The following is a 27,572-nucleotide window of genomic DNA, read 5'->3' on the forward strand; positions in this document are numbered from 1 at the left end:
CATGCCTTTTGGACTTACGTTTTCTTGGCTTTTCTAAATTTTATCTGCGTTTCATCAGAAATTATAGTATGGTTGCTGCTCCTCTCACCAGGTTGACCTCTGTCAAGATTCCATTTTCCTGGACTCTGGAGGCGGATCAAGCTTTCTGCCATTTCAGTTCAGCCAGACCCTTAGCGACAGTTCGTCCTGGAAGTGGATGCCTCTGAGACTGGAATTGGTGCCGTCTTGTCCCAGCGATCTGGTAAGGAAGACAAATAACACCCCTGTGCCTTTTTTTCTTCAAGCGGTTGACCACTCTGAACAGAACTATGATGTTGGCAATAGAGAACGTCTAGCTGTAAAACTCTCTTTGGATGAATGGAGACACTGGCTGGAGGGGGCCAAACATCCTTTTCTAGAATGGACAGACCACAAGAATCGTGGCTATTTGCAGAGTGCAAAGAGATTGAACTCCCGTTGAGCCTGTTGGTCTCTGTTCTTTAATCGTTTTGATTTAGCTATTTCCTATCACCCTGGGTCCCAGAACACTAAGCCTGATGTCCTGTCCAGGCGAAATGCTGCCAAGGAGTCCTCTGATCCGGCACGCATTCTTCCTTCTTCAGTGGTGCTTGGTGGGGTATTGTGGCATGTGGAGGATCAAGTATATCGGGGATTGCACTTGGACCCTGATCCTCAAGAGGGACCTCCCCCAACTGATGCTATGTGCCCATATCTGAGTGTTGTGTAGTTCTACACTGGATCCATTCTTCTAAGTTTGCGTGTCACCCAGGAATTCATCGGATCATCACATTGGCTCAACGATATTTCTGGTGGCCATCTCTGGAATCCCATGCCAGGGAATGTGTGTCTTCCTGTCAAGTCTGTGCATGGAATAAAACCTCCAATCAGCCCCCTTCGGGACTTCTGCAGCAGCTAGAAGCTCCCGGCCGACCCTGGTTTCATATCTCATTGGATTTCATCACTGGTTTGCCTCCATCTCAAAACAAGACAGCCATCCTTACCATAGTTGACTGCTTTTCCAAGGCTACCCATTTCATTCCCATGGACAAGCTGCCCTCATCATCCAATACAGCAGAGCTCCTGGTAAACCATGTCTTCCGACTCCATGGCATTCCTACGGAAATGCGGTCCCCTGTCATATCCGACAGGGAACCACAGTTTGTCTCCAGGGTTTGGAAGGCCTTTTGCGCTGCCCTGAGTGCCAAGGTTTCCCTGAGCTCTAGCCACCATCCTCAGTCCAATGGGCAGACAGAATGACTCAGTCAGGAACTGGAGGCTGCTCTGTGTTGTGTCGCGTCTGACAATCCTACTTGGTGCCGTCATGTGGGCTGGATCGAATATGCCCACAATTCTCTGTCCATATCTGTTACAGGTTGTTCTCGATTTGAAGCCTCCCTTGGCTACCAACCTCCATTGTTTCCCACAGAGGAACATGATCTGGATGTACCCTCCATGCAACATCATCTCCAGAGGGCTCAGCTTGGGTGGACGATGACCCTGCTCCGTACCGCAGGACTCAACAAGTGCCTGGCTGATAGCTTCCATCATCCTGCTCTTGTGTATTCGCCTGATCAGAAGTTGTGGTTGTCTGCCCGTGACATTCCGTTGAAGGATGTTCACCCTAAACTTCCCCTAGCTTCATTGGTTCCTATGAGATCACCTCGTTGGTGGGCTCCTCGGCTGTCCGTCTTCAACTCCCGTTTCCGGTCTGTGTCCATCCCACGTTCCATGTGTCTCGGATCAAGCCTGTATTGTCCAGTCCATTGTGCCTTCCTGCCAGGCCCCCTTCACCCGCCCAGATCGTTGGGGGTGCTTCTGCTTATTCGGCACCGGGGTCGGGGTTTACAGTATCTGGTGGACTGCTTGGGCAGTCAAGAGGATCAGCAAGAGGAGTGTTCTTGTGTTTCTTGTCACTTCTTTCTGGACTCCTCCCCGGTTGCTGCTTTCTGCCACTCCCGACGCCGTGTGCCTCTTGGGTCGCCTTAGGGTGTCCCTTGAGATGGGGGTACTCTCTTGGTTTGCTGTGTGTGTTTGGGTTTGTGCAGGCTGTCGTGGGAACTCGGGGCAGAGTCTGGAGCTTCAATTGCCACCACCGGCAGCTCATCTTCCTGGTTGATTATCCTGTTCTACAGCCTGCTATTTAAGGACAAGCTGGAGCTCCAGTCTTTGACAGACTGTCTGTCTTTACTGCGTGGTAATCAGGCCAGTTCCAGTGCTTATTTTGTGACTCATAGCTACATAATTCATTTTGTTTTTCTCTGTGTTTCCAATAAATACTTCATTCACTTCACCATCTATGAGTTCTGCTTTTGGGTCCACCCGTCCACCCCGGTCTTTGGCCATTACAGAAAGGAGTGATAAACATTGTAAGTAGAGACAAATACTTGGAAAGAGGAATCTTTGAGAAAAACCTGCATTGGCATCTAGCTTAGAAAATACTTTGGCCCCTGAAAGCTGTCCCAGTGTTTTTATTTTTGAATGAGTGAGTGATTTGAGTTGAGTGAGGGTATGTCGTTCAGGTTTTGAAACTACCACTATTGGAGCACACCATTCAGTAGGCTGCCCCACCTGAGAGATGACACCTTGTTGTGCAGTTAAATCCTTCTTTTACTTTTGGGAGTAGAAGGAGAGAGATGTGCCGTGGTGTTGAGATGGAGAGGGGCTGTGCTCCCGTTTGAGTATAATGTTGTATTCCCTTTTTTATTTTTTCCAAGACTGGTGAACAGCTCAGGAAATTCCTGCTTCCCTGTCTCTTTAGAGTTGAGAGTAGCTGTATCCAACCTTACTACCAGCTGTAGTGAAATTTCTGCTTGTCTGCTCAGCAAAGCTGTATTGAATCCTTCAGCCACAAGCAGCACACGATTAAGTTGCATCCATCCATCCATCCATCCATCTATCATCATCCATCCTTCCATCCATCATCCATCCTTCATCCATCCATCCATCTATCATCCATCCATCTATCACCCACCCATCCTTCCATCCATCATCCATCCTTCCATTCATCATCAATCCATCCATCACCCATCCATCCATCCATCTATCATCCACCCATCTATCTATCTATCATCCATCATCCATCCATCCATCCATTCATCCATCCATCCACCATCCATCACCCAGTCATCCATCCTTCCATCCATAATCCATCCATCTTTCCATCCATCCATCTATCATCTACCCATCTATCCATCCTTCCATCCATCATCCATCCATCCTTCATCCATCATCCATCCATCCATCCATCATCCACCCATTTATCCATCTATCATCCATCCATCTATCACCCATCCATCCTTCCATCCATCATCCATCCATCCATCATTAATCCATCCATCACCCATCCATCCATCCATCCATCCATCCAACCATCCTTCCATCCATAGAAAAGAGTCAAGTGGTGAGAACATGTTGCACATAAACGATGTCATCATATTCACGCACATCATCATCATCATCATCATTGTCATTCATACTCCATACTCATGCATAAACATGCATGATGTGTGAACCTGATTCAGGACTAAAATGCCATGAAATCTTCTTTTGTATCAAAACTTTATTCATAAAAAAATCGAACCATTGAAATAACATTTCTATAAAAAGGACAATGGGACTATTCTACAGCGCATACAAAACCAACATATACAACATGGTGGGTTGAATCTTCATCTTCACCATCAGCAGCTTTCACTCTATACTAAATAAATAAAACTGACAAGTATGTCGCAGACTCTAAGCCAAATCTGGTTCAAACCAGTCTCAGCTTGGACATTTCTTCTACACAATCATCCATCTGTTCAATGATTCTGGAAGTGAAGAAACTGTCTGTGTGAAAGCAGATAAGATAATTTGGCTCCTTTCACCCTGATGAGATGAGGTCCAAATCATTATTTTCATTTTATGAGCTGTCAAGCTGAAGCTGTGTGAGCTGGTTTCTGTGTCAGCACAGCTCTGACCAAACACACTTCTTCCTTTCTTTCTCTCCTTTAGCTGCTTTTAATAACACTGGTTTACACAAACAAGCCAATTTTCATTTAATTCAGATTCAGTGGCATCACAGTAAAACGCTTCTGAAGTCCTGACATCACATCTGCTGGTTAAGCAGGTTTGAACCAGTTTTCCTTCCTATTTGAGGAATGGAGCTGTTTAACGGAACCTCTGGGGTCAAAGGTCAAATAGAAATGCAACTGAAAGCAATTTGAAAGCACATTTGTTGTGGTTCATTCAGGTACATCATTTTCTTTCTAGATGAAAAACTCAGTAAGTTCTCTTTAAATCCAGTTCCATGTTAAGTTATGAATGTAGATGCTCTATGTTGGTCTGCAGAGCGAGAAGACCATCCGAACTGCTGAGTAAAAAAACGTGGTCCAAGTTCTGTGTACAGTTGACCTCCAGGATTAATCTGAGTTTAGATGACGAGCAAACCGTTCTGTTTTACTTTCTGACATGGAGATAAACGTGGAAAATGTGGAAGTAAAAAAAACGCTGGTACCTGTCAGAGGATGATGCAGGTCTCTGGACGGTGTGTGTGTGTGTGGGGGGGGGTGGGGGTGGGGTGTAAATAGTGCTGTGTTTTCATAAACAAACATGAATAATAACATAAACAAGGCAATAAAGGGAAAGTAAGAAAAAACAACACTTCGGCCCTTTTTTCTTATAAATTTACATAATGTTGAAATATCACACAGTTAGAAATAATACATTTCTATGGGCACGCGAAATAAGGTAGTAATAGTAATAATAATAATTATAATATTAATAATACTAATAATAATAATAATAATAATAATAATAATAATAATGATATACTGCATGTCCTGCGATGGACTGGCGAGCTGTCCAAGGTGTACCCTGCCTTTCGTCCAAAGCCAGCAGGGATAGGCTCCAGCTTCCCCGCGACCCTGAATCGGACTAAGCGGTTAGGATGATGAATGAATAAATAAATGAATGAATGAATGAATGAATGTACTGCTGGCTGTGTCAACAAGGCATCTTTCCGTATTATTGTCCTGCTGCAACAAAACGTTTCCACACGCGTTTCCCTCAAAACCAACTTCTGTTAGGAGTGCTTGTCAGGCTGAGGAGATGGAGGGAAAGCTGAAAGACAGCTGCTTCTCAAACCGAGTCACCACATCAGGAATCAGAACCATGTTTAAATCAGGAAATATCTTGAGGAAACTTCTGGGCAAGGTGGGGGCTCAGCTGGCAGAGCTGAGCTACTGAAGGGGAGACGAGGTGAAAGGAAACATGGTGGATGATAAAGTCAAGAAGAAGAACGTTGAGGATGAGTGTGTAGTTGACAAACTAGAGGACAGCTGCGTACAAGATTTGATGAGGCGGTTAGGACAGGTATGTCGAGGAGTGTTTTTAGGACAACGGTAATCACCGTATGTTGTCTGGCTTTGTTGGTGCATGGGACGGTCTGTCTCTGAGTAGCTAAACTACACAGAATGAAACAATAATCACTGAAACAACCAGAAATTTTCAGACATGCAGCTACTTCTTACCCTGAAGACGTATCAGATGTTCTGGAGATGTTAGGGTTGGACCTGGATCAGGTAACCATTAGGTAGGTTATGATGGCGAGCAAGCTGCTGCGCCATCTTAGACACAAACATAATTTAGAGAATCCAGAATGTCTAAAAGAAAGAGCTACTTAGGGGGAACTGAATGGAGGACTTTTGTGTCAGGTATATCGTAGAAGTGTTTGCTCGCCCTACTGATGATGGACGGATATCATCCACAGTGTCAGAATGCCAACAGGAACCTGGTTCTGTGGTGTTCAGGACTGGGATCCACACACTGTGGACATGAAAATGATTGAGTTCAGTTCCTGTCTGCCAATCGGCTGCCGTCAGTGGAAAACGTGGCCAACAGTCACTACAGCAGCTTAATCTGGTGTCATTTTCACAGTAAGCCCACAATGCCACCCAACACTGATCTGTTGCACAATCGTTACTGAGGAATTTGACCAGGTTAGCCACTTTTAGCCTCATTTTCATGTTGTAGTTGATGATCTGGATGTTTTAGGCATCATGGAAACAGAGGAACTCTGTAAAATAACTGATGTTGAGGATGTACTGTTACTACCACCCTTCTTTAGATCGCATGGCTGTCTGCAGCTCCGCTTTGTTCTCTGAAAACTGCAGTCGGCTTCTCTCAGACTGCATCTGCTGTATCTCCCAGAACAAGATGATGACTTTGATCCCCATCCACCACCTGTGTTCCCTCACCTTTCCCTCCCCAGGATGCGGGACTTCCCTCCCCCATCGCCGTAGTAGCCTAGCAAGCGTGAGCCTGAATCGTAATGCTAAAAATGGTAATGAATTCCCCAGCTCATTCCTCTGAGGCCCAGCTCTCACACACAAACCACCTCTGCATATCAATCCAGCTCTCTCCTCCGGCTTTTTCCTCACAGAGACATAAAGGTCTGTAAATGCAATATGGAGACGGAGGTGATGCAGTCAGACCTGCCAAATGAATTTCATGTAAACAGCTGATTTCTCATCAACGACAGATTTTCCTTTAGAAACTATTTTGCCCTGGTCCAAGATGAGCTTTGGTGGTTTGAAAAGCTGATTGCTGCAGCAGAGAAAAGAAAGATCTTCACCCAGATGTTGTCCCAACAACCAGTCAGCTTGTCAGGATTTTTTCATTGTACACATTGCTTGCTCTTGTTTCTAACACATTTCATTAAATACCTTTTCTCTTACGAGAGAGATGGGATCATCCCAACTCATTTAATCTCCCTCTAACCAAACCCAACTTTCTGTCCTGCTGTGGTTTAACTGGCTAACAGATAGTTAGCCTTGGCATGGTAAGCTAACACTCAAGGCTTCCCTAACAGCTAATCTCTGTCTGCTTTTTAATAATTACTTGGGCTGAAACTTGACGGACTCAAAATATCCATTTTACACAAGTAAATTGAAGATGTAACTGAATTAGGCTGTAGATCACATTTCATCGACATCTTAAAAAAACACAGAACCCGACACCCAATGTAAAAATAGACTTTGTGGAATATGATTTCTTCATGTTCATCTTTTTGTTCCTTTTTCTTTTGTTTTCCTATAAAACAGAAACCCCTGAAGTAAACACAAAGAGAAGCTGGAGGTTTTCCCACATTGGCAGTTATGGTTCATAGAGGTACACGAGTGCTAAACAGAAAAATAAACAAGATGTTTGCTTTGTTCAGTCAAGCGCCTGTCATTACTGTCCATCACCGTCAAACAAAAACTCACTTTCTACCAGCTTTCATGTAACAGGCTGAGTATATGAAGGGGAACTCTAAGCAGGAGTTTAGTTTGGCAAAAGTGAAAGTTACCATTTTGTTTTTTGCAAGCCACTGAAAGGCAGAATGTTTCATGTTAGACCACGTTTCTAACATGGACGAGTGTGTTTTATAAACAAATGTTTTCTCCTCAGTTTTGCTGTCTCTATTATCATTCTTACCAGAGAACTTGGTTTGTTTCGGCGTAATCCTGACAAAGCAACCATACAACATTGTGCCTGACTTCAATAACCAACTTTATAAACCATGTGACCCCCCCCCCCCCCCCCCCCCCCCCCCAAAAATCTTCCTTATCTGATTTTTTACAAACAAATAAATTCCTGACTCAGCAGTTCCCAGACCTTTCCGTCATAACTCAGCAGTTCGAACCCCTAACCCCATCAGGTTGTGTAACAACACATCCACTCATTGGTCAGTGATGCAATCATATTGATTCAAGTTGAAAATGTGACTCGTAAAAAAGATACAGAAGACATCTGGTTTTATAATTTTTAAATTTATAATTGACTTTGTGATTGGATATCACTGGAAGCAAATCATATTAAATCAATCAGGGAACTCCACCAACTGAGGTGGATGTGATGCTCACTATATGTAACCTGACCAAGTAAAAACCAGTATGAACATGTTAAGTGATGGTCCAGATGGTCTTGTTGCACTGGTTCCAGTGGTTCCACTGGTTTGGTTTTCAGTCCATGTTTGGGTTCAGACCATCTTGAACAACCAGTTAGAAGAAAGTCACTATAATCTGTATAAAATCAAATTTAGCAGCGTGATTGTGGGAGAAGACAGAAGCTTCTCTGATGTGGGACAGGAAAGTGTGGGTCAACAGCAGTGGGAGTATACGGAGGTTTTTATACAGGCCAGTCAGAAAAGTGAGTCCAGATTATTCACAGCTTCATTTTCAGTGGTTGTTCTGTTTTAAATGCAGGAGACTGACGAGCTGTGTTATGGGAATGTTTTACTCTGTCTACTAGACTGGAAAGTAGAAATAAAAAGGTAAAGGAGTATATTCCAACAGATGGAAAGGATCATCTCGCGCTCCTACGGAGGAAGCGTCAGACACCAGTACCAAACACTGGTTTTGGTGATACTTTGGTGGCTGAGGATGTGTTTTTCCTGTCAGCTGCAGGTTTGTGTCAGCCAATTAGACATCCTGAAAATACCCAAACAAAGCTAAAAGATAAAAGAAATCTTTTTCTCAGCAGTTGCAAAGTGAGGTTCAGTCACAGTAACCGAGTTCAGGAAAACTCGATGGATGCTAATAAATATCACAAAGACAGGAAAAGGAATGGTTGAAGACTTCATATTTTTTGTCATATTCCTTTCCTCCACCCCTTTCTTCTAGACCCTTTCAGTTGAGGTGCGAGGCATTGGATTTTCCAATTTTGTGTTTGAGGTTAAAGAATGTAGAGGGGTTTCAGTTTGAACTCCTTAAGAAGCTCTTCGATGCTAATCCTGTTCTTGGAGTTATCGCTGTACGGATGCAGTGTTTAAAATCAGTCTTATTCCTTTCTGTCTGACTCCCAGACCCAGCAGAAATAAGCCCGGGCCAGAAGAAACTTTAACCAGTGACCTGGGGCATCCATAGTGACCTGTTGCCCATAGAGAATGAACAAAAGTGACACCGAGGCTTGAAGAAGTGTTTCTGAACAGGGCGAAGATCATGGGTTAGAAGGCAGAGCCGGTTATTGCGTTGAGCTGCTTCATTAGCCCCTCTAGACTGGCCATCTGCTCCGACAGGTCATCCTGCTCGTAAACCTGAAAGTGGAAAAAATACGCAGATTGACATGTTGCACCAGCATCAGTAAAAACAACAAAGGAGGGATATATTCTTAGAATGTTCTTCCATTCATTCAACAGAATTGACAGAAAATAAAGTTCCTAAATGTACCATTAAAGTCTATTTATGCTGCATGCAGAAGATGTATACGCTGACAGAGACTTCCGTCCATCTCCTACATCAGTTAACTAATTTGTCAGTTGTCAAAGGGCTTAGCTGTCTGTTCTGATACAGTAAATGGTGCAATGCGCTGGAAACCACCAGGGGCAGTGTTGAGTTGTACAGCTGGCACGCAATTAGAGAAACAAATAAGCCAGAGAAGAAGTGGAACAGGAAGAAGCCAAAAAGAACACAGAAACCAAAAAGAAAAAGCACCTAAACAAGCAGCTGGTGTTTTTGGATGGTTGTGAACAATGTCCAACCAGTGTCAGACTGTGGAAGTGAACGCGGACCTCAGCACTGCCCCCTAGTGGATGGCTGCGGAGAAGACACATGGAAGTATGAGGTGATTGCCAATGTTTGAAATGAATGTCCACAGTCAAGTATAAAGTTGCAGAAAGGATCATTGTGGGGGTGATATCCAATTCTGCTCTGGTCCTCTTAAAAACTGGGTAGTCATACTATTGCAGTTTGTACCTTATAAAGACCAGTATGATTAGTTGAAGGTACAAGACAGAATAAAAAATGAGGGTCCTGGACCCTGTGCTGGTACCAGATCTGCTGCACCAATCTGGCTATGATGTCACACTACTAACACTGGGCATTGGGGAGACGACTGGGGTTGGTCTGGACAAGTTACAGAAGTAGTTTTCACAAAGCAGGATTGTAGGAAGCACGGACAACTTTAACTAAGAAATCCATAATTAGCCATCAAATGGGACTTACAGCCCGACCATCACCTCTAAAACTACAGAGACCAGAAAGGCCGACATCTGGAAGGCATTGAAACATTATACAATTAAAAACAAGTTAACAAAAATGTTAACAATTCCTATTCAATTCATATTTACAACATTTATTCACAAATTAAACACTTTGATATATAGACCCTAAATTCTATGGTCAGCTGTGGTACTGGCAGGAAAACTCCGCTTGGGGTGTTTTTTTTAAATTAGTTTTTTAGTTTATTTTTTTATTTTGAATGAGCAAAAGAAGGAAAGAATAGAAAGTACATGTACATACCTATACATACATATGTGCATACACACACATATACACATATATACACCAAGGAATGATCATATTCACAACATTAATATTAATAACTAGAAAAATTGCTGTTCTTGCAGAACACCAGTGTGAATGCTTTCATGTGGAAACACTTGAATTGTAATGCTAAACTGTAATGCTAAAGAAGGCTGAAAGAAGCTTAAGAGAAATGTTCAAAGCAAAAACGAATGTTTAAATATGGTCAAAATGGCTGAAAGCTTAGCTGAAATAAGTTGAAGATGTTTGGAAATGGCTAAAATCTGTTGCTTGAATGGTCAGCTGAAGAAGTTGTACAGCTGAGTATAAAAGTAGAAAGTGTTAAAGCTCAAAATGGTGTTTCAAAGTGTTGAAAAGGGTTAAAGGTTGCAAAGGAGTGAAAGAAAGTTGAATGTGGTTGAAATATCCTTGTTGAAGCCTTTAGCTGAAGTAGCTATTAAGCTGAAGCAAGAAGTACAAGTGCTGAAGCTTAAATGGTGTGCAAATGTAGTAAAAAGGGTTGAAAGTTGAACTTAAATGAGTGAAAGACAGTTGAACATGGCTGAAATGTCCTTGTTGAAGTCTTTTGCTGAAGTAACTATGAACCTGAAGTAAGTACTACAAGTGTCGAAGCTTAAAATGGTGTTTAAATGTAGTTAGTACGAGTGTTGAACCTAAAATAGTGTGTAAATGTAGTAAAAGGGGTTGAAAGCTGACAGAAATTAGCAAAGGGCAATCACAGATGGTTGAAGTGTGCTAGATGAACACACAGCTAAAGTAATTATAAAGCTGGAAAGAATTGAATTTGAAACAGAAATGTAGTATATAATTAGGCAGAACAGTACTGCAGAAAGGTCAAAGGTCAACTGTAATGACAGAAGGGGACATGTCACCTGATTTATTCCAAGGATAAGACCTACATACGGGCGAAGACAGGGACAGAGATCTGGACTCTTAACAAGAGACGGTAAGGTGACAGAGAAACAAAGAGAGGACAGAGGAAAGACAGGGACTGAGATATGGATATTAACTTGAGACAGGAAGACTGATCAGGACACAAATAGGAGACAGGAAGCAGACAGAGAGGAAGATCTGTACAGTAACAGGACATAAACAGTTCCGTATTAACAGTGCTGAATCATCACCATAGACTGTATATAAAAGATGGGCGGAGCCTCCATGACGTCACCCGTAGGTTTCTGAAGAGCTGAATTGAAGCTCGGTGGGCGGTTCCTACCATCACCATCTTGGCAGGGACATGCGCGTCGTCTCGCCCAGAGAATACAAATATGGGCAAAGAGGTGGAGCTGAGAGGGGAGCTGTGAGCGTCATGGTGGATGACATCGAGTGACCTTTCTGTAGCTAAGAGCTAACCAAGCTAACCCGGAGATAACAGGAAATAACAGGAGCTAACCAGCTAACGGAGGTAAGCGGGCTAAAGTTAAGTCACGTTGTTAACCGGCTAAAAACCGCGGTTGTTCTACGTTCTTCTGACTTGAACCCGGAAGTCGGGCAGCTCTTAGCTACAGGTAGGTCAGAGTTTGCTATAATGTCAATCATCCACCCTCACGCTCACAGCACCCCTCTCTGCTCCACCTCTTTGCCCATTTTTGCCCATTTTTGTATTTTCTGGGCGAGACGACACGCATGCCCCTGCCAAGATGGTGATGGTAGGAACCGCCCACCGAGCTTCAATTCAGCTCTTCAAAACCTGTGGGTGATGTCATGGAGGCTCAGCCCATCTTTTTTATATACAGTCTGTGGTTGTGTCTGTCTTTGTGGGACTGCTTTGCATGCTAGCTTTCTTTGTTTCATAGCAACTTAGCTTATTAGGTTATGTTACGGAAGGATTGCCATTACATGCTTTAGGCTGGACTATTATTCAGTTCTAACAGTGTGATGCATTCATGTCGACAGCCTGTGGTCTGAATCTACCATTATTGATACCAAAATGTTTTCCCACATTCAAAAGAAAATGAGACCATTCTTTAAAGAACATCAAATATAATGTACAGATCTTCCTATTTTGCAGTGTTTTGGACTAAAAACATGGAGATTCGAACAGATTCAACACACATTTCATGTGAATGCTTTTAAATTTAAATGCAGTTTTTTTCCAGTTATAAGTTAGTTTACTCTTGAAAAGTGGTCAGACCATATCTTAAAGAGAAAATAGAAAAACCTCAACAACCTTCTAAATTCTACCATGGTCTGGTTGAATACTCAATTATTTTTGTCTGCAGGGTGTCCATTAAAAAGTGTTGTAGGACGCCTATAAAAAAGTTCCAGCCTGATTCTTCTATTTCATAGCGCTGGCTCAACGCTAGTTGGTAACCGTGCCAACAGAAACTCAGAACAAACGTACAGCTGTGGTGGAGTTTCAAACGGCAGGTTGGAACCAAGCCAGATCATGTCTGTGACGCAGCATCACTGTGAAAGCAGTCTGCAGGCTGATTGTGTTGGGACCTGTAGGGGTCTGATTTTCTTCAGGTGTGTCTTGACTGATTGGCTGCAGCTGTTCCTCATTCCAGTCTGGAGGATAAGACTGAGCACTGCTCTCCAGCCATAGCCAGTTTGTCTGCTTGCCAGCCGTATTGTATGGCCAACAAGTTACCTGTGTTTATCCATTGAAGAGAAGATCTAAATCTGTGTGTGTTCTTCCAGTCTCAGCCGTCCCAGAGCCTCTGCCAACTAGGGACCAAATAAAGAGAACCTGGTTGGGAAATGTAAATGTGTTATTGACTTTGTGCAGGCTCCTGCCAACTCAACAATTTCCTAAACTATTGAGCTCCACCAGTCCTGGAGAGAAGAGAATGGATCAATGTTTTGTTGTCTCATAACGTCCCAATCAGTAGTTGTCAGGGTCCTTAAACATTAAATATCCACCCCTTAAGTGTCAATATAATATACATGCTAGTATCTCTATCAGATATCATGATCAACAGCAATGTTGCATTTAATTTTAAATTGTTTGTGGCCTGCCTTCATGACCTTACTCCCTGACTTACGTAATGCAGAGTGAATGGTGGATAATATAAAAAAATATTCAGGATGGCCTTACTGCTTGATAATGGCGGCTATTAATTCCTGCAAGAAAAATTATTTTGGATCTAGCCTCTCTTTGGATCTGTCTCTAGTATTTGTCTGTATTCTCTCAGCACGTTGATGTTATTTACAATAATAAGCTTAAATATTTTTCACAGCAATTTATCATCCTGTATGCTTGAGGTGAAAATGCTTGTGACCTCTGCAATCAGCTTTGGAGTTGTCTTAATCTCCAAATACAAATTACAACTGAGCTTATGAGAGAATTTCGCCATTATTTACAGGGGAAAGCAGCAGACGACATCGTCCTTGCTTGCACTTTGTAAGTAGCAAAGCTTCTGGGAATGTGTGATGTCTGCAGCAATTCTCATTTAAAGGGAAGAAGGGAACAATCAGTAGCTGAAAGGCTGTTTTTATCTCTATTACACACAACAGTGACCTTTGGATGGATTCGTTTCATTCAGAATGAAATGATAAAAGCTGATGGAAGAAACCCAGACTGCCAGAGCATTCCCTCTTTACTTTGACATAAAAATCACAGCCTGTAGAACTGCATTCACCACGAACGGTGACCTCTTCATCTGGTTTACTGACCCAGAACAGAAGAACTTATATGAATCCTAAATGGTTGGCTGGTGGGACATCACACTGCCGACCCTCCCCGGACCTTCCTCAGATCCTGCTATCACCGTTAGCCTGCCGACCTGCGTTTAAAACCCTAAAACCTCCCGACTGGAAACCATCCAAACAGAAACAGCAGTAATCAGTCCGTCTCATACTAACACTGATTACTGTGGACTGGTCTGCGGAATTCTACTCAGACGGGTCAGCAAGACCAGAAAGAGAACCCGAAGCAGACGGATAGGAACCCGAAGCAGACCGGGAGGAAACCGAAGCAGACCGAGAGGAACCCGAAGCAGACTGAGAGGAACCTGAAAAAGACCAGGAGGAACCCAAAGTAGACCAGGAGGAACTCGAATCAGACCGATAGGAACCCGGAGCAGACCAAGAGGAACCCAAAGCAGACCATGAGGAACCCGAAGCAGACCATGAGGAACCCGAAGCAGACCAAGAGGAACCCAAAGCAGACCATGAGGAACCCGAAGCAGACCGAGAGGAACCTGAAAGAGACCGGGAGGAACCAGAAGCAGGGTGAGAGGAACCTGAAAAAGACCAGGAGGAACCCAAAGAAGACCAGGAGGAACTTGAAGCAGACCGAGAGGAACCCGAAGCAGACCAAGAGGAACCTTAAGCAGATCGAGAGGAACCCGAAGCAGACCGAGAGGAACTCGAAGCAGACTGAGGAACCCGAAGTAGACCAATAGGAACCTGAAGCAGATCGAGAGGAACCTAAAAGGGACCGAGAGGAACCTGAAGCAGATCGAGAGGAAACCGACGCAAACCAGGAGGAACCCGAAGAAGACCAAGAGGAACACAAAAAAGACCAGGAGGAACCCGAAGCAGACCGAGAGGAACCTGAAGCATATCGAGAGGAACCTGAAAGAGACTAAGAGGAACCCCAAGCAGATCGAGAGGAAACCAAAGCAGACCAGGAGGAACCCCAAGCAGACCGAGTGGAACCCGAAGCAGACAAATAGAAACCTGAAAAAGACCAGGAGGAACCCAAAAGAGACCAGGTGGAACCCAAAGCAGACTGAGAAGAACCTGAAAAGGACCAGGAGGAACCCGGAGTAGGCCGAGAGGAACCTGACGCAGACCGAGAGGAACCTGAAGCAGACCGAGAGGAACCTGAAAGAGACCGAGAGGAACCTGAAGCAGACCGAGAGGAACCCGAAGAAGATCAAGAGGAAACCAAAGCAGAGTGGAACCTGAAGAGACCAAGGAACCCAAAAAAGACCAGGAGGAACCCGAAGCAGACCAAGAGGAACCCGAAGCAGACTAAGAGGAACCTGACAAAGGCTGAGAGGAACCTGAAGTAGACCGGGAGGAACCCAAAAGAGACCAGGAGGAACCCGAAGCAGCCCAAAAGGAACCCGAAGCAGACTAAGAGGAACCTGAAAAAGGCTGAGAGGAACCTAAAGCAGACCGGGAGGAACCTGTAGCAGACCGAGAGGAACCCGAGGCAGACCGAAAGGAACCCGAAGCAGAACAATACGAACCCTAAGCAGACTAAGAGGAACCTGAAAAAGGCTGAGAGGAACCTGAAGCAGACCGGGAGGAACCCGAAGCAGACCAGGAGGAACCTGAAGCAGACCGAGAGGAACCCGAAGCAAACCGAGAGGAACCCGAAAGAGACCAGCCGAAATCTGAAGCAGACTGAGAGGAACCCAAAGCAGACAGAGAGGAACCCAAAAGAGACCAGGAGGAACCCGAAGTAGACCGAGAGGAACCCAAAGCAGACTAAGAGAAACCTGAAAAAGACCAGGAGGAACCTGAAAGAGACCAGGCAGGATCAGAAGCAGACTGAGAGGAACCTGAAGCAGACTGCGAGGAAAACGAAGCAGACTGAGAGGAACCTGAAAAAGACCAGGAGGAACCTGAAAGAGACCAGGTGGAACCAGAAGCAGACTGAGAGGAACCTGAAGCAGACTCAGAGGAACCCAAAGCAGACTGAGAAGAACCTGAAAAAGACCAGGAGGAACCCGAAGTAGGCCGAGAGGAACCTGAAGCAGACCGAGAGGAACGTGAAAGAGACCGGGAGGAACCATAAGCTGACTGAGAGGAACCTGAAGCAGACCGAGAGGAACCTGAAGCAGACCGAGAGGAACCCGAAGCAGACCGAGAGGAACCCGAAGCAGACCGAGAGGAACTCGAAGCAGACTGAGAGGAACCCGAAGTAGACCGAGAGGAACCTGAAAGAGACCAGGAGGAACCATAAGCTGACTGAGAGGAACCTGAAGCAGACCGAGAGGAACCCGAAGCAGACCGAGAGGAACCTGAAGCAGATCGAGAGGAACCTGAAAGAGACCGAGAGGAACCTGAAGCAGATCGAGAGGAAACCGAAGCAAACCAGGAGGAACCCGAAGCAGACCAAGAGGAACCCAAAAAAGACCAGGAGGAACCCGAAGCAGACCGAGAAGAAACCAAAAGCAGACTGAGAGGAACCTGAAGCAGACTGCGAGGAAAACGAAGCAGACAGAGGAACCTGAAAAAGACCAGGAGGAACCTGAAAGAGACCAGGTGGAACCAGAAGCAGACTGAGAGGAACCTGAAGCAGACTCAGAGGAACCCAAAGCAGACTGAGAAGAACCTGAAAAAGACCAGGAGGAACCCGAAGTAGGCCGAGAGGAACCTGAAGCAGACCGAGAGGAACGTGAAAGAGACCGGGAGGAACCATAAGCTGACTGAGAGGAACCTGAAGCAGACCGAGAGGAACCCGAAGCAGACCGAGAGGAACCTGAAGCAGACCGAGAGGAACCCGAAGCAGACCGAGAGGAACTCGAAGCAGACTGAGAGGAACCCGAAGTAGACCGAGAGGAACCTGAAAGAGACCAGGAGGAACCATAAGCTGACTGAGAGGAACCTGAAGCAGACCGAGAGGAACCTGAAGCAGATCGAGAGGAACCTGAAAGAGACCGAGAGGAACCTGAAGCAGATCGAGAGGAAACCGAAGCAAACCAGGAGGAACCCGAAGCAGACCAAGAGGAACCCAAAAAAGACCAGGAGGAACCCGAAGCAGACCGAGAAGAAACCAAAAGCAGACTGAGAGGAACCTGAAAGAGACTAGGAGGAAGCCGAAGCAGACCGAGAGGAACCTGAAGCAGATCGAGAGGAACCTGAGAGAGACCGAGAGGAACCCGAAGCAGATCGAGAGGAAACCTGAAGCAGACCAAGTGGAACCCGAAGCAGACCAATAGGTACCCGAAAAAGACCAGGAGGAACCTGGAGCAGACCGAGAGGAACCCGAAGCAGACTGGGAGGAACCCGAAGCAGACTGAGAAGGACCAAAAAGAGACCAGGAAGAACCTGAAGCAGACACAGAGGAACCTGAAGCAGACTGGGAGGAACCCAAAAGAGACCAGGAGGAACCAGAAGCAGCCCATGAGGAAACCTGAAGCAGACCGGGAGGAACGTGAAGCAGACCGGGAGGAACCTGAAAGAGACCGAGAGGAACCCGAAGAAGATCGAGAGGAACCCGAAGAAGATCGAGAGGAAACCGAAGCAGACAGAGTGGAACCTGAAGAGACCAAGGAACCCAAAAAAGACCAGGAGGAACCCGAAGCAGACCAAGAGGAACCAGAAGCAGACTAAGAGGAACCTGAAAAAGGCTGAGAGGAACCTGAAGCAGACCGGGAGGAACCCAAAAGAGACCAGGAAGAACCCGAAGCAGCCCAAAAGGAACCTAAAGCAGAACGAGAGGAACCTGTAGAAGACCGGGAGGAACCCGAAGCAGACTAAGAGGAACCCTAAGCAGACTAAGAGGAACCTGAAAAAGGCTGAGAGGAACCTGAAGCAGACCGGGAGGAACCCGAAGCAGACCAGGAGGAACCTGAAGCAGACCGAGAGGAACCCGAAGCAAACCGAGAGGAACCCGAAAGAGACCAGCCGAAATCTGAAGCAGACCGAGAGGAACCCAAAGCAGACAGAGAGGAACCAAAGAGACCAGGAGGAACCCAAAGTAGACCGAGAGGAACCTGGAGCAGACCGGGAGGAACCCGAAGCAGACCGAGAGGAACCCAAAGCAGACCGAGAGGAACCCAAAAGAGACCAGGAGGAACCCGAAGCAGACCGAGAGGAACCCGAAGCAGACCAAGAGGAACTCAAAGCAGACCAAGAGGAACCTGAAGCAGACCGAGAGGAACCTGAAAGAGACCAGGAGGAAGCCGAAGCAGACCGAGAGGAACCTGAAGGAGATCGAGAGAAACCTGAAGCAGCCCGAGAGGAACTTGAAGCAGACCAAGAGGAACCCAAAAAAGACCAGGAGGAACCCGAAGCAGACCGAGAGGAACCCGAAGCAGCCCGAGAGGAACCCAAAGCAGACCGAGAGGAACCTGAAGCAGACTGAGAGGAACCCAAAAGAAACCAGGAGGAACCTGTAGCAGACCGAGAGGAACCCGAAGCAGAACGAGAGGAACCCGAAGTAGACCAGGAGGAACCTGAAGAAGACCGAGAGGAACCCGAAGCAAACCGAGAGGAACCCAAAAGAGACCAGGAGGAACCCGAAGTAGAGTGAGAGGAACCCAAAGAAGACTAAGAGAAACCTGAAAAAGACCAGGAGGAACATGAAAGAGACCAGACAGAACCAGAAGCAGACTGAGAGGAACCTGAAGCAGACTGAGAGGAACCCAAAGCAGACTGAGAGGAACCTGAAAAAGACCAGGAGGAACCTGAAAGAGACCAGGTGGAACCAGAAGCAGACTGAGAGGAACCTGAAGCAGACTGAGAAGAACCTGAAAAAGACCAGGAGGAACCCGAAGTAGGCCGAGAGGAACCTGAAGCAGACCGAGAGGAACGTGAAAGAGACCGGGAGGAACCCGAAGCAGACAGAGGAACCCGAAGAAGACACGGAGGAACCCAAAAGAGACCAGGAGGAACCCGAAGCATACTGAGAGGAACCTGAAGCAGACCAGGTGGAACCAGAAGCAGACTGAGAGGAACCTAAAGCAGACCGAGAGGAACGTGAAAGAGACCGGGATGAACCATAAGCTGACTGAGAGGAACCTGAAGCAGACCGAGAGGAACCTGAAGCAGACCGAGAGGAACCCGAAGCAGACCGAGAGGAACCTGAAGCAGACCGAGAGGAACCTGAAGCAGATCGAGAGGAACCTGAAGCAGACTGAGAGGAACCCGAAGCAGACCGGGAGGAACCTGAAGCAGACCGGGAGGAACCCGAAGCAGATAGAGAGGAACCCGAAGCAGACCGGGAGGAACCTGAAGCAGACCGGGAGGAACCCAAAGCAGACCTGGAGGAACCTGGAGCAGACCAAGAGGAACCTGAAGCAGACCGAGAGGAACCTCAAAGAGACCGGGAGGAACCTGAAGCAGACTGAGAGGAACCTGAAGCAGACCGAGAGGGACATGAAGCAGACCGAGAGGAACCCAAAAGAGACCAGGAGGAACTCAAAGCATACTGAGAGGAACCTGAAGCAGACCGGGAGGAACCCGAAGCAGACTGAGAGGAACCTGAAGCAGACTGGCAGGAACCTGAAGCAGACTGGGAGGAACCCGAAGCAGACCTGGAGGAACCTGAAGCAGACCGAGAGGAACCCGAAAGAGACCAGGAGGAACCCGAAATAGGCCGAGAGAAACCCAAAGCTGACTAAGAGGAACCTGAAAAAGACCAGGAGGAACCTGAAGCAGACCGAGAGGAACCTGAAGCAGACTGAGAGGAACCTGAAAAAGACCAGGAGGAACCTGAAGCAGACCGAGAGGAACCTGAAAAAGACCGGGAGGAACCAGAAGCAGACCGGGAAGAACCTGAAGCAGATTGAGAGGAACCCGAAGCAGACCGAGAGGAACCTGAAAGAGACCGGAAGGAAACCAAAGCAGACCGAGAGGAACCTGAAGCAGATCCAGAGGAACCCGAAGCAGCCAGAGAGGAACCAGAAGCAGACCGAGAGGAACCCGAAACAGACCGGGAGGAACCCGAAGGAGAGTGGGAGAAACCTGAAGAACCTGAAGCAGACTGGGGAAACCCTTAATCGTAAGACCAGGGACTTGTTTGAATCCAAACCAGCAGGTTAAATCATAAAACCAGTACCTGGGCTGGACCACAATGAGTTGGTTGAGCATTTAGGATCACATCGCCACCATTCCACGACATCAGTGAGGTAAATCAAAGTCCTGGACCCAGTTTGGATTTTAAACAGTGGGTCAACTAAGAAACCAGGACCCAGTTTAGACACAGGAACAGGAACACCTGATCATCTAAGGGGTGGTGTAATAGCTACTTGATGTTTTAAAAGCATTCTTCAGCTGCAGAACACAATAACTAATGTGAACATAATGTGACACTGACAGAACATTATGTGAATTCTCCTTGCAGACTAGGCATACTGGCCCAGTAATGTATATGTACATGATGGACAGGCCAGGGGGCTGATGGGAAAAGACTGGATTGATAAAGACAGAACATCGGACAGACCTGATGACTTTTAACACCTGTCCTTCCGAGTCTACAGGTTACGATCACCACCAAGTGGTGTCTGCTTTACCACTGCTGGGTAAAGTAAAGGGAGATTACCCCGAGTTTACCCCTTGAAGGTTGGAGGCTCTTTCAGCTTCCTTAGAGGCACCACTTGGACTTGTGGCAAGTACATATATCAGATAGTATAGATGCAAACCTTAGCCCAGTACATGGAGTATGAACATTTGACACCCCAGCGGCACATAATGCAACAATCGCAGTGTCTACACATGATATGATATAGCTGCTGACTGCCACAGAGAACAAGGCAAGGAGCTGGAATATCCAAGTCTCAAAGTGACATGGATGTTTATTAAGAACTGCCAATCCAAGGAGCTTGCTATGACTTTCAGATTTAAGACAATTAATAAAAGGGACTGCGGTCAAAGTCCAGGAAGTGCTGGATGAGTACCACACTGGGAACGGTCAGAGAGATTTGAGACATGGGCCCCACCTCCCGTGGACTCGCCATCTGTGGGAGGACCCGTAGGTTTCCGGTGCAATGTGAGCTGGGTGACAGCAAAAGGCCAGGACCCTGCACATTGGGGTTTATCCCGGTGGACGAAAGGGTGTTTCCCTCTGCCTTCGGGTGGGGGGACGGGTCCTGACTGTTGTCTGTGCTTATGCACCGAACAGCAGTTCAGAGTACCCACCCTTTCTGGAGTCCTTGGAGGGAGTGCTGGAGGGTGCTCCTTCTGGGGACTCCATTGTTCTGCTGGGGGACTTCAATGCTCACGTGGGCAATGACAGAGACCTGGAGAGGAGTGATTGGGAGGCATCCCCCCCCCCGACCCCCACCCCCTCTGAACCCAAATGGTGTTTTGTTATTGGACTTCTGTGCTCATCATGGATTGTCCATAATGAACACCATGTTCTAACATAAGAGTGTCCATATGTACACCTGGCATCAGGACACTCGGGTGAAGAGGGGGCAGCTGTCAACTGATCACCACCTGGTTGGGGAGGAAGCCGGTCAGATCTGGCAGGCCCAAACGTGTTGTGAGGGTCTGCTGGGAACGTCTGGCTGAGTCCCCCGTCAGAGCGAGCTTCAACTCCCACCTTCAGCAGAGCTTCAACCATGTCCCGAGTGAGGCGGGGGACATTGAGTCCAAATGGGCTGTGTTCCGTGCCTCTATTGTTGGGGCAGCCAGCCGGAGCTGTGGCTGTAAGGTCGTTGGTGCTTGTTGTGGCGGTAATCCCAGGACTCGTTGGTGGACACCAGCAGTGAGGGATGCCGTCAAGCTGAAGAAGGAGTCCTATCGGGCCTTCTTGGCCTGTGGGACTGTGGAGGCAGCTGATGGGTACCGACGGGCAAAGCGGCATGCAGCTTTGGCTGTCGCCAAGGCAAAAACTCAGGTGTGGGAGGGGTTTAGCGAGGCCATGGAGAAAGACTTCCGGACGGCTTCGAGGCTGGGTGAGAGGGGTCCTGGAGAGGAGGGTTCATCGGATAGTCAAATCTCGGATTGAGGAGGAGCAGTGTGGTTTTCGTCCTGGTCGCGGAACAGTGGACCAGCTCTATACCCTCTTTGGGGTCCTGGAGGGGGCATGGGAGTTTGCCCAACCAGTCTACATGTGCTTTGTGGACCTGGAGGAGGCATTTGACCGTGTCCCCCGGGGGGTCCTGTGGGGGGTACTCCGGGAGTATAGGGTACCGGACCCCCTTGTGCGAGCTGTCCGGTCCCTGTACGACAGGTGTCAGAGCTTGGTCCGCATTGCCGGTAGTAAGTCGGATTTGTTTCCAGTGAGCATTGGACTCTACCAAGGCTGCTCTTTATTACAGATTTTGTTCGTAATTTATATGGACAGAATTCCTCGGTACAACCTAGCCAGCTTGGGGGATCCAGCTTGGTGGCCTCAAGATTTGGTCTCTGTTTTTTGCAGATGACGTGGTCCTGTTGGCTTCATCTGGCTGTAATCTACAGCTCTCACTTGAGCGATTCGCGGCCGAGTGTGAAGCGGCTGGGATGAGAATCAGCACCTCCAAATCTGAGACCACGGTTCTCAGCCGGAATAGGGTGGATTGTCCTCTCTGGGTCGGGAGTCAGGTCCTGCCTCAAGTGGAGGAGTTTAAATATCTCGGGGTCTTGTTCACGAGTGAGGGAAGGATGGAGCGCGAGATCGACAGACGGATCGGTGCAGCGTCTGCAGTAATGCGGACTCTGCGCCGGTCTGTCGTGGTGAAGAAGGAGCTGAGCCAGAAGGCGAAGCGCTCGATTTACCAGTCGATCTACGTTCCTACCCTCACCTATGGTCATGAGCTGTGGGTTGTGACCGAAAGAAGGAGATCTCGTATACAGGAGGCTGAAATGAGTTTCCTCCGCAGGGTGGCCGGGCTCTCCCTTAGAGATACGGTGAGGAGCTCAGTCATCCGGGATTATATCTCTCGGCTGGCCTGGGAACACTTCAGGATCCCTCTTGAAGATCTGGAAAATGTGGCTGGGGAGAGGGAAATCTGTGCAAATCTGCTTAGGCTGCTGCCCCCACAAACCAACCTCAAATAAGCAGTAGAAAATAGAGGGATGGATCAATAAGCCTTAGAGAAAGAGGATGAAGGTCTTTGCTTGTGTAAAAGTGTCTCTGTGCAGACTTACATTGGTTGCTGAATCTTCTGGAAGCATTGTTCCTCCTTCGTCCTGTATGTCTGGAGCTGTAGGTACTGAGACGGGCAGTAGCGGAGAACGAGCCTTACTGGCTTGACCCAGAGAAGCCGTCTTCACCTGGGGCTTCGGAAGGCTGGCACCTGGACAAGACAGGAGACATGTCAGTCGTGGACAGTTTTTATCTTCAACTGATTCTCCCTCTTTTACATGACAGTTTCCATGTTTGCTGCTCTGACAGAGCTTTGTGAAGATGAAATCATACAGCAGCTGAAATAACCAGATGTCTCCAGAACGGGACGTCCACTGTGAATGATTGATCATAATGATGGCTTTAGATACAACAGCCCAAGTGTAATCACTGATGTTAATGACAGAAGGGGTGAGAGTAATCAGAACAGCTTGTATGAAAGACAAATTTCATCAGCCAAGTTTAAACTGTGGGTTTAAAATAATCCATGATTTAAAGCAGAAAGTGTGAAGATAATCACAAAGATCGTGATGATTCCAATCAAGGACATCTTTAGACCATGACTCGCTTTATTAGAAACTTTTAGAGGTCACAATGTGATTGAAGTTGGAGATGGAAAAGTGGACATTGCGTACATCCCAAGTCCAACACGCCAAGACGAGATGTTAAAAGTAATGTAAACATGAGAATGGTGGGTACAGACAGAAAATATAATATATTATGCTGTTATGTTATATTATATTATTCATTCATTCATTTTCCGAACTGCTTATTCCAATTCAGGGTCGCGGGGAAGCTGGAGCCTATCCCAGCTGGCTTTGGGCGACAGGCAGGGTACACCCTGGACAGCTCGCCAGTCCATCGCAGGGCCACACACACGCTCACACTCACTCCTAGGGGCAATTTAGAGTGACCAATTAACCTAACATCATGTCTTTGGATGGTGGGAGGAAGCTGGAGAACCCGGAGAGAACCCACGCATACACGGGGAGAACATGCAAACTCCACACAGAAAGGCCACTGACCAAACCAGCCAAGGATTGAACCAGCGACCTTCTTGCTGTGAGGCCACAGTGCTAACCACTGCGCCACCGTGCAGCCCATATTATATTATATTATATTATATTATAATTATAATTATAATTTAATATAATATTTTCTTAAACATATGTTCTACTATCTTGAATGCGTGAGTTACATCAGGAATCCTCAATCCAAGTTCTGGAGGACCGGTGTCCTGCAGGTTTTCCAGGTGTCCCTGCTGCAACGCACCTGATTCAAATCACAGTGTTTAGCAAACATGAGCAGAGCTTTTCTGAGTCCGAGTTTTCCAGCAGGAACATCTGAGAAGCCTGCAGGAAGATGGAGGCGATGGAGTTATTGATCAGGGGAAGATGGAGGCGATGGAGTTATTGATCAGGGGAAGATGGAGGCGATGGAGTTATTGATCAGGGGAAGATGGAGGCGATGGAATTATTGATCAGGGGAAGATGGAGGCGATGGAGTTATTGATCAGGGGAAGATGGAGGCGATGGAGTTATTGATCAGGGGAAGATGGAGGCGATGGAGTTATTGATCAGGGGAAGATGGAGGCGATGGAGTTATTGATCAGGGGAAGATGGAGGCGATGGAGTTATTGATCAGGGGAAGATGGAGGCGATGGAGTTATTGATCAGGGGAAGATGGAGGCGATGGAGTTATTGATCAGGGGAAGATGGAGGCGATGGAGTTATTGATCAGGGGAAGATGGAGGCGATGGAGTTATTGATCAGGGGAAGATGGAGGCGATGGAGCTATTGATCCTGAGAAGAGTTGGAAGTAAAGACAGTTGGAGATGAAAGGGATGTTTCTGGAGACGCGACTTCTCTGGAGGGAGACAGACAGCGTGATGTCTGCGTCATGCAGGACAGTTTGGACTTTCTTTGTGTTTCCTTCTGTCTGACTAGTTTCTGTACCGACTCCGTAGCAGCTAGCTGCTGCATTATCCAGCAAAATGTCCGGTTTATGTGATTATTTATGTAAAAATAGCAACCGATACCCATGTCCAATGTTGTTAAGCTATACACACATCATCTCTTCAAGGCTTTGAGCGGATACAAATTTAACATTTTCTCAATATAAATGAATGGGAATGAACAATGCAGCCTCCCAGGAAAAATAAAACATAAAAACAAATTCTGACTCATCAACAAATTCTTTAAATATTAAATACATATTTAATATTGATAAAAACTGTTTGTTTACCTTTCTGAAAATATGAATATCTTCATCACCATGGTTGCCGTGTGTGTGTGTGTGTGTGTGTGTGTGTGTGTGTGTGCGTGTGTGTGTGTGTGTGTGTGTGTGTGTGTGTGTGTGTGTTGGGGGGGTAGAAAAGCTGTATCAGGATCAGTCAGCTGTGTTGGAGCAGGGATACATGGAAAACCTGTGGGATTGCAGCCCTCGCAGGAGCAAACTGAGTACCCCTGAGCTCCATATGGAGCTGAAGTATCGTTGTGTTGCACCAGGATATATCTGGGACTTGCTTTGCTTTCACACTGCAGCGTACACCAGCAAGAGAATATCACAGGTTGATATCTTCATAACTTCCATTGGCCAGGATGCTTCCCGGACACCTCCAGTGACATGTTCCCAGCATGCCCCAGTGGGAGGAGGACCCAGGGCATGCTGATAGGACTACCTAAAAGAACATGTCAAACTGTATGTAGCAACGCTGACTACAGGCGGCGTACGTACAGAAAACAGGAAATGCGGCGCTAAAAAACTTCACGATTTACAAAGCAGTGCGCACGCACGTCCCACGCCTGTTTCCTTCATAAATCAGGATCAACACTAAATGTTGCGCATGTGAGGGAACATCTTGTCACGCCCACATGTTGGCCATAAAAGGTCAGGCCGACGCCCTGATAATATTAATCCATCTCATTTCCATGACGGTTCTGCAGGTAAAAAGAGGAATTTTCTGGAAAATGAGGAAGAAATTCTAACAGATAAAGTTGTAAAATGTAAAAGTATTTTATCTGGTGGAGACGGGATGGACATCACCACCACCAGAAGGAGGTCAGCAGGGGACAGATGCTGTCAGCGTCTCATCAGACCACCGGACTTATCCAGAAAGGACAAATAAAGTGGTCAGACAATAAAATGTAGGGAGAAAGTGCATCTTGGTCCACAGGAGGAGGAAGGGGGGGGGCGCTGCCCACTCCCACAGATTAGAAGCTGGCGGGAAAATGAAGGAGTCCAGAGATACGCTGGAACAAAATGCTCCAGATGATGCTGGAAGTGCTTCATTCCGTTGTTTCAGATTATAAAATGAACGGACATAAATGAGACGTCTCTGACTCCAGTTTATTTACTGGGAACATACTGGTGTTCCTGTGTGTCCCAGCTGGGTTGCAGCGCTGCAGATGTGGTCGGAGAGGGGGGGCAGTGGTTCCACCTTGTGTCCTAGCTGCGGTGTCCTCGCAGAGGAACCAATAATCACTATGAAGGAGGAGGTGCAGGAGATGGAGAGGAATAAACACCACCCTGACAGAAACCACACTAAAGATAAACTTGTGAATAAATGAGAATCCTCCACCTCTGATGTGTTGCATCACTTCTAGACGTAAAGCAGCAGCGTTTGGTTCCAACGTGAGAGGATGATTGACAACACAATCATTCAGATTGGATGATTGATCAGGTGAACGCAGGTGAAGCGCTGACGCCATTTAGTAGCATGTTATGTAGCGTCTCCACTATCTGCAGACATCTGCAGCTGTACAACAGGTTTCCTCCTGGGCATGGAGGCACCTCCACCTGCCTCCACCTGCCCGATGGCCGCTACACCACGTCTGGCTGTGGAGAACATAGTTCTGTTCCTCTGCTCTGGGTTGGGAAAAGGAGTGAGGGTTAGGGTGAGTTTTTTGCAAATGCTGTTAATATCCAACATTCTGCATAAAGGTTTATATTTGATTTTGAACAAATGTCTCAAATTTCACACCATTTCTTTGGTTTTATTTTCTGCCTTTGGTGTCGCCGTTTCCCGTTTCTCCAGATGTTGCCGTACGCCGGGGTCAGAGTTGGCGTGGAGGTCGGGACGTTTTCCCGCCAAGTCGTGTTTTGATTAATCCCAAAAGTTGACTATAATTGGCGTACGCCGGGTTTGATGCGACAGCTTCGTAGATGAGGCCCCTGGTCTGGAAATGCCTTGGAGACCCCACAAGAGCTGAAAGAAGGGGTCAGGAAGAGGGAGCTTGAGATTTAAGCTGCTGCTCCCACAACCCAACCTGAGACAAGATGATGGATCCAATCCTAATCCACTGAATCAATATATCTTTCTGTCACCAAACAGAAGGGGTGTTATGATTAACACCCCTGCATACTGGGGAAAGGATCTGGCGTCAAGAAGAAGTGACCACTAACAACCCAGCACACACCAACAACACAGGAGGTTCATTTATCCGATGCCTTGCTGTTCACCTAACCTTTAGTCTGTCCAGGTCTTTGTCTGGACTTCCTTCATCCACCTCACTCTCTTCTGGAAACCGTAAAGCATGAAATGATCTCATTAACTTCACAGATAGCTCCGTCAGACCCCAACAGACACTACAAACTTCCCCTACAAGCAA

General features: G+C 46.8%; 1 protein-coding gene across 1 annotated transcript in view; it reads right to left on the reverse strand.

Annotated features, from left to right (window-relative positions):
* Nucleotides 1-8,965: 8,965 nt before the first annotated feature.
* The window catches only part of dcc (DCC netrin 1 receptor), a gene marked incomplete at both ends in the record, with an annotated part of 355,940 nt that continues 337,333 nt past the window's right edge, over nt 8,966-27,572 (reverse strand). The window contains 2 exons of the mRNA XM_079256415.1: nt 8,966-9,055; nt 22,986-23,134. Of these exons, the coding sequence (XP_079112541.1) occupies nt 8,966-9,055; nt 22,986-23,134 (239 nt within the window). The remainder of the gene's footprint in view (nt 9,056-22,985; nt 23,135-27,572) is intronic.

The sequence above is a fragment of the Telmatherina bonti genome, assembly GCF_933228915.1.
Source record: "Telmatherina bonti genome assembly, chromosome: 17".
Lineage (NCBI taxonomy): Eukaryota > Metazoa > Chordata > Actinopteri > Atheriniformes > Telmatherinidae > Telmatherina > Telmatherina bonti.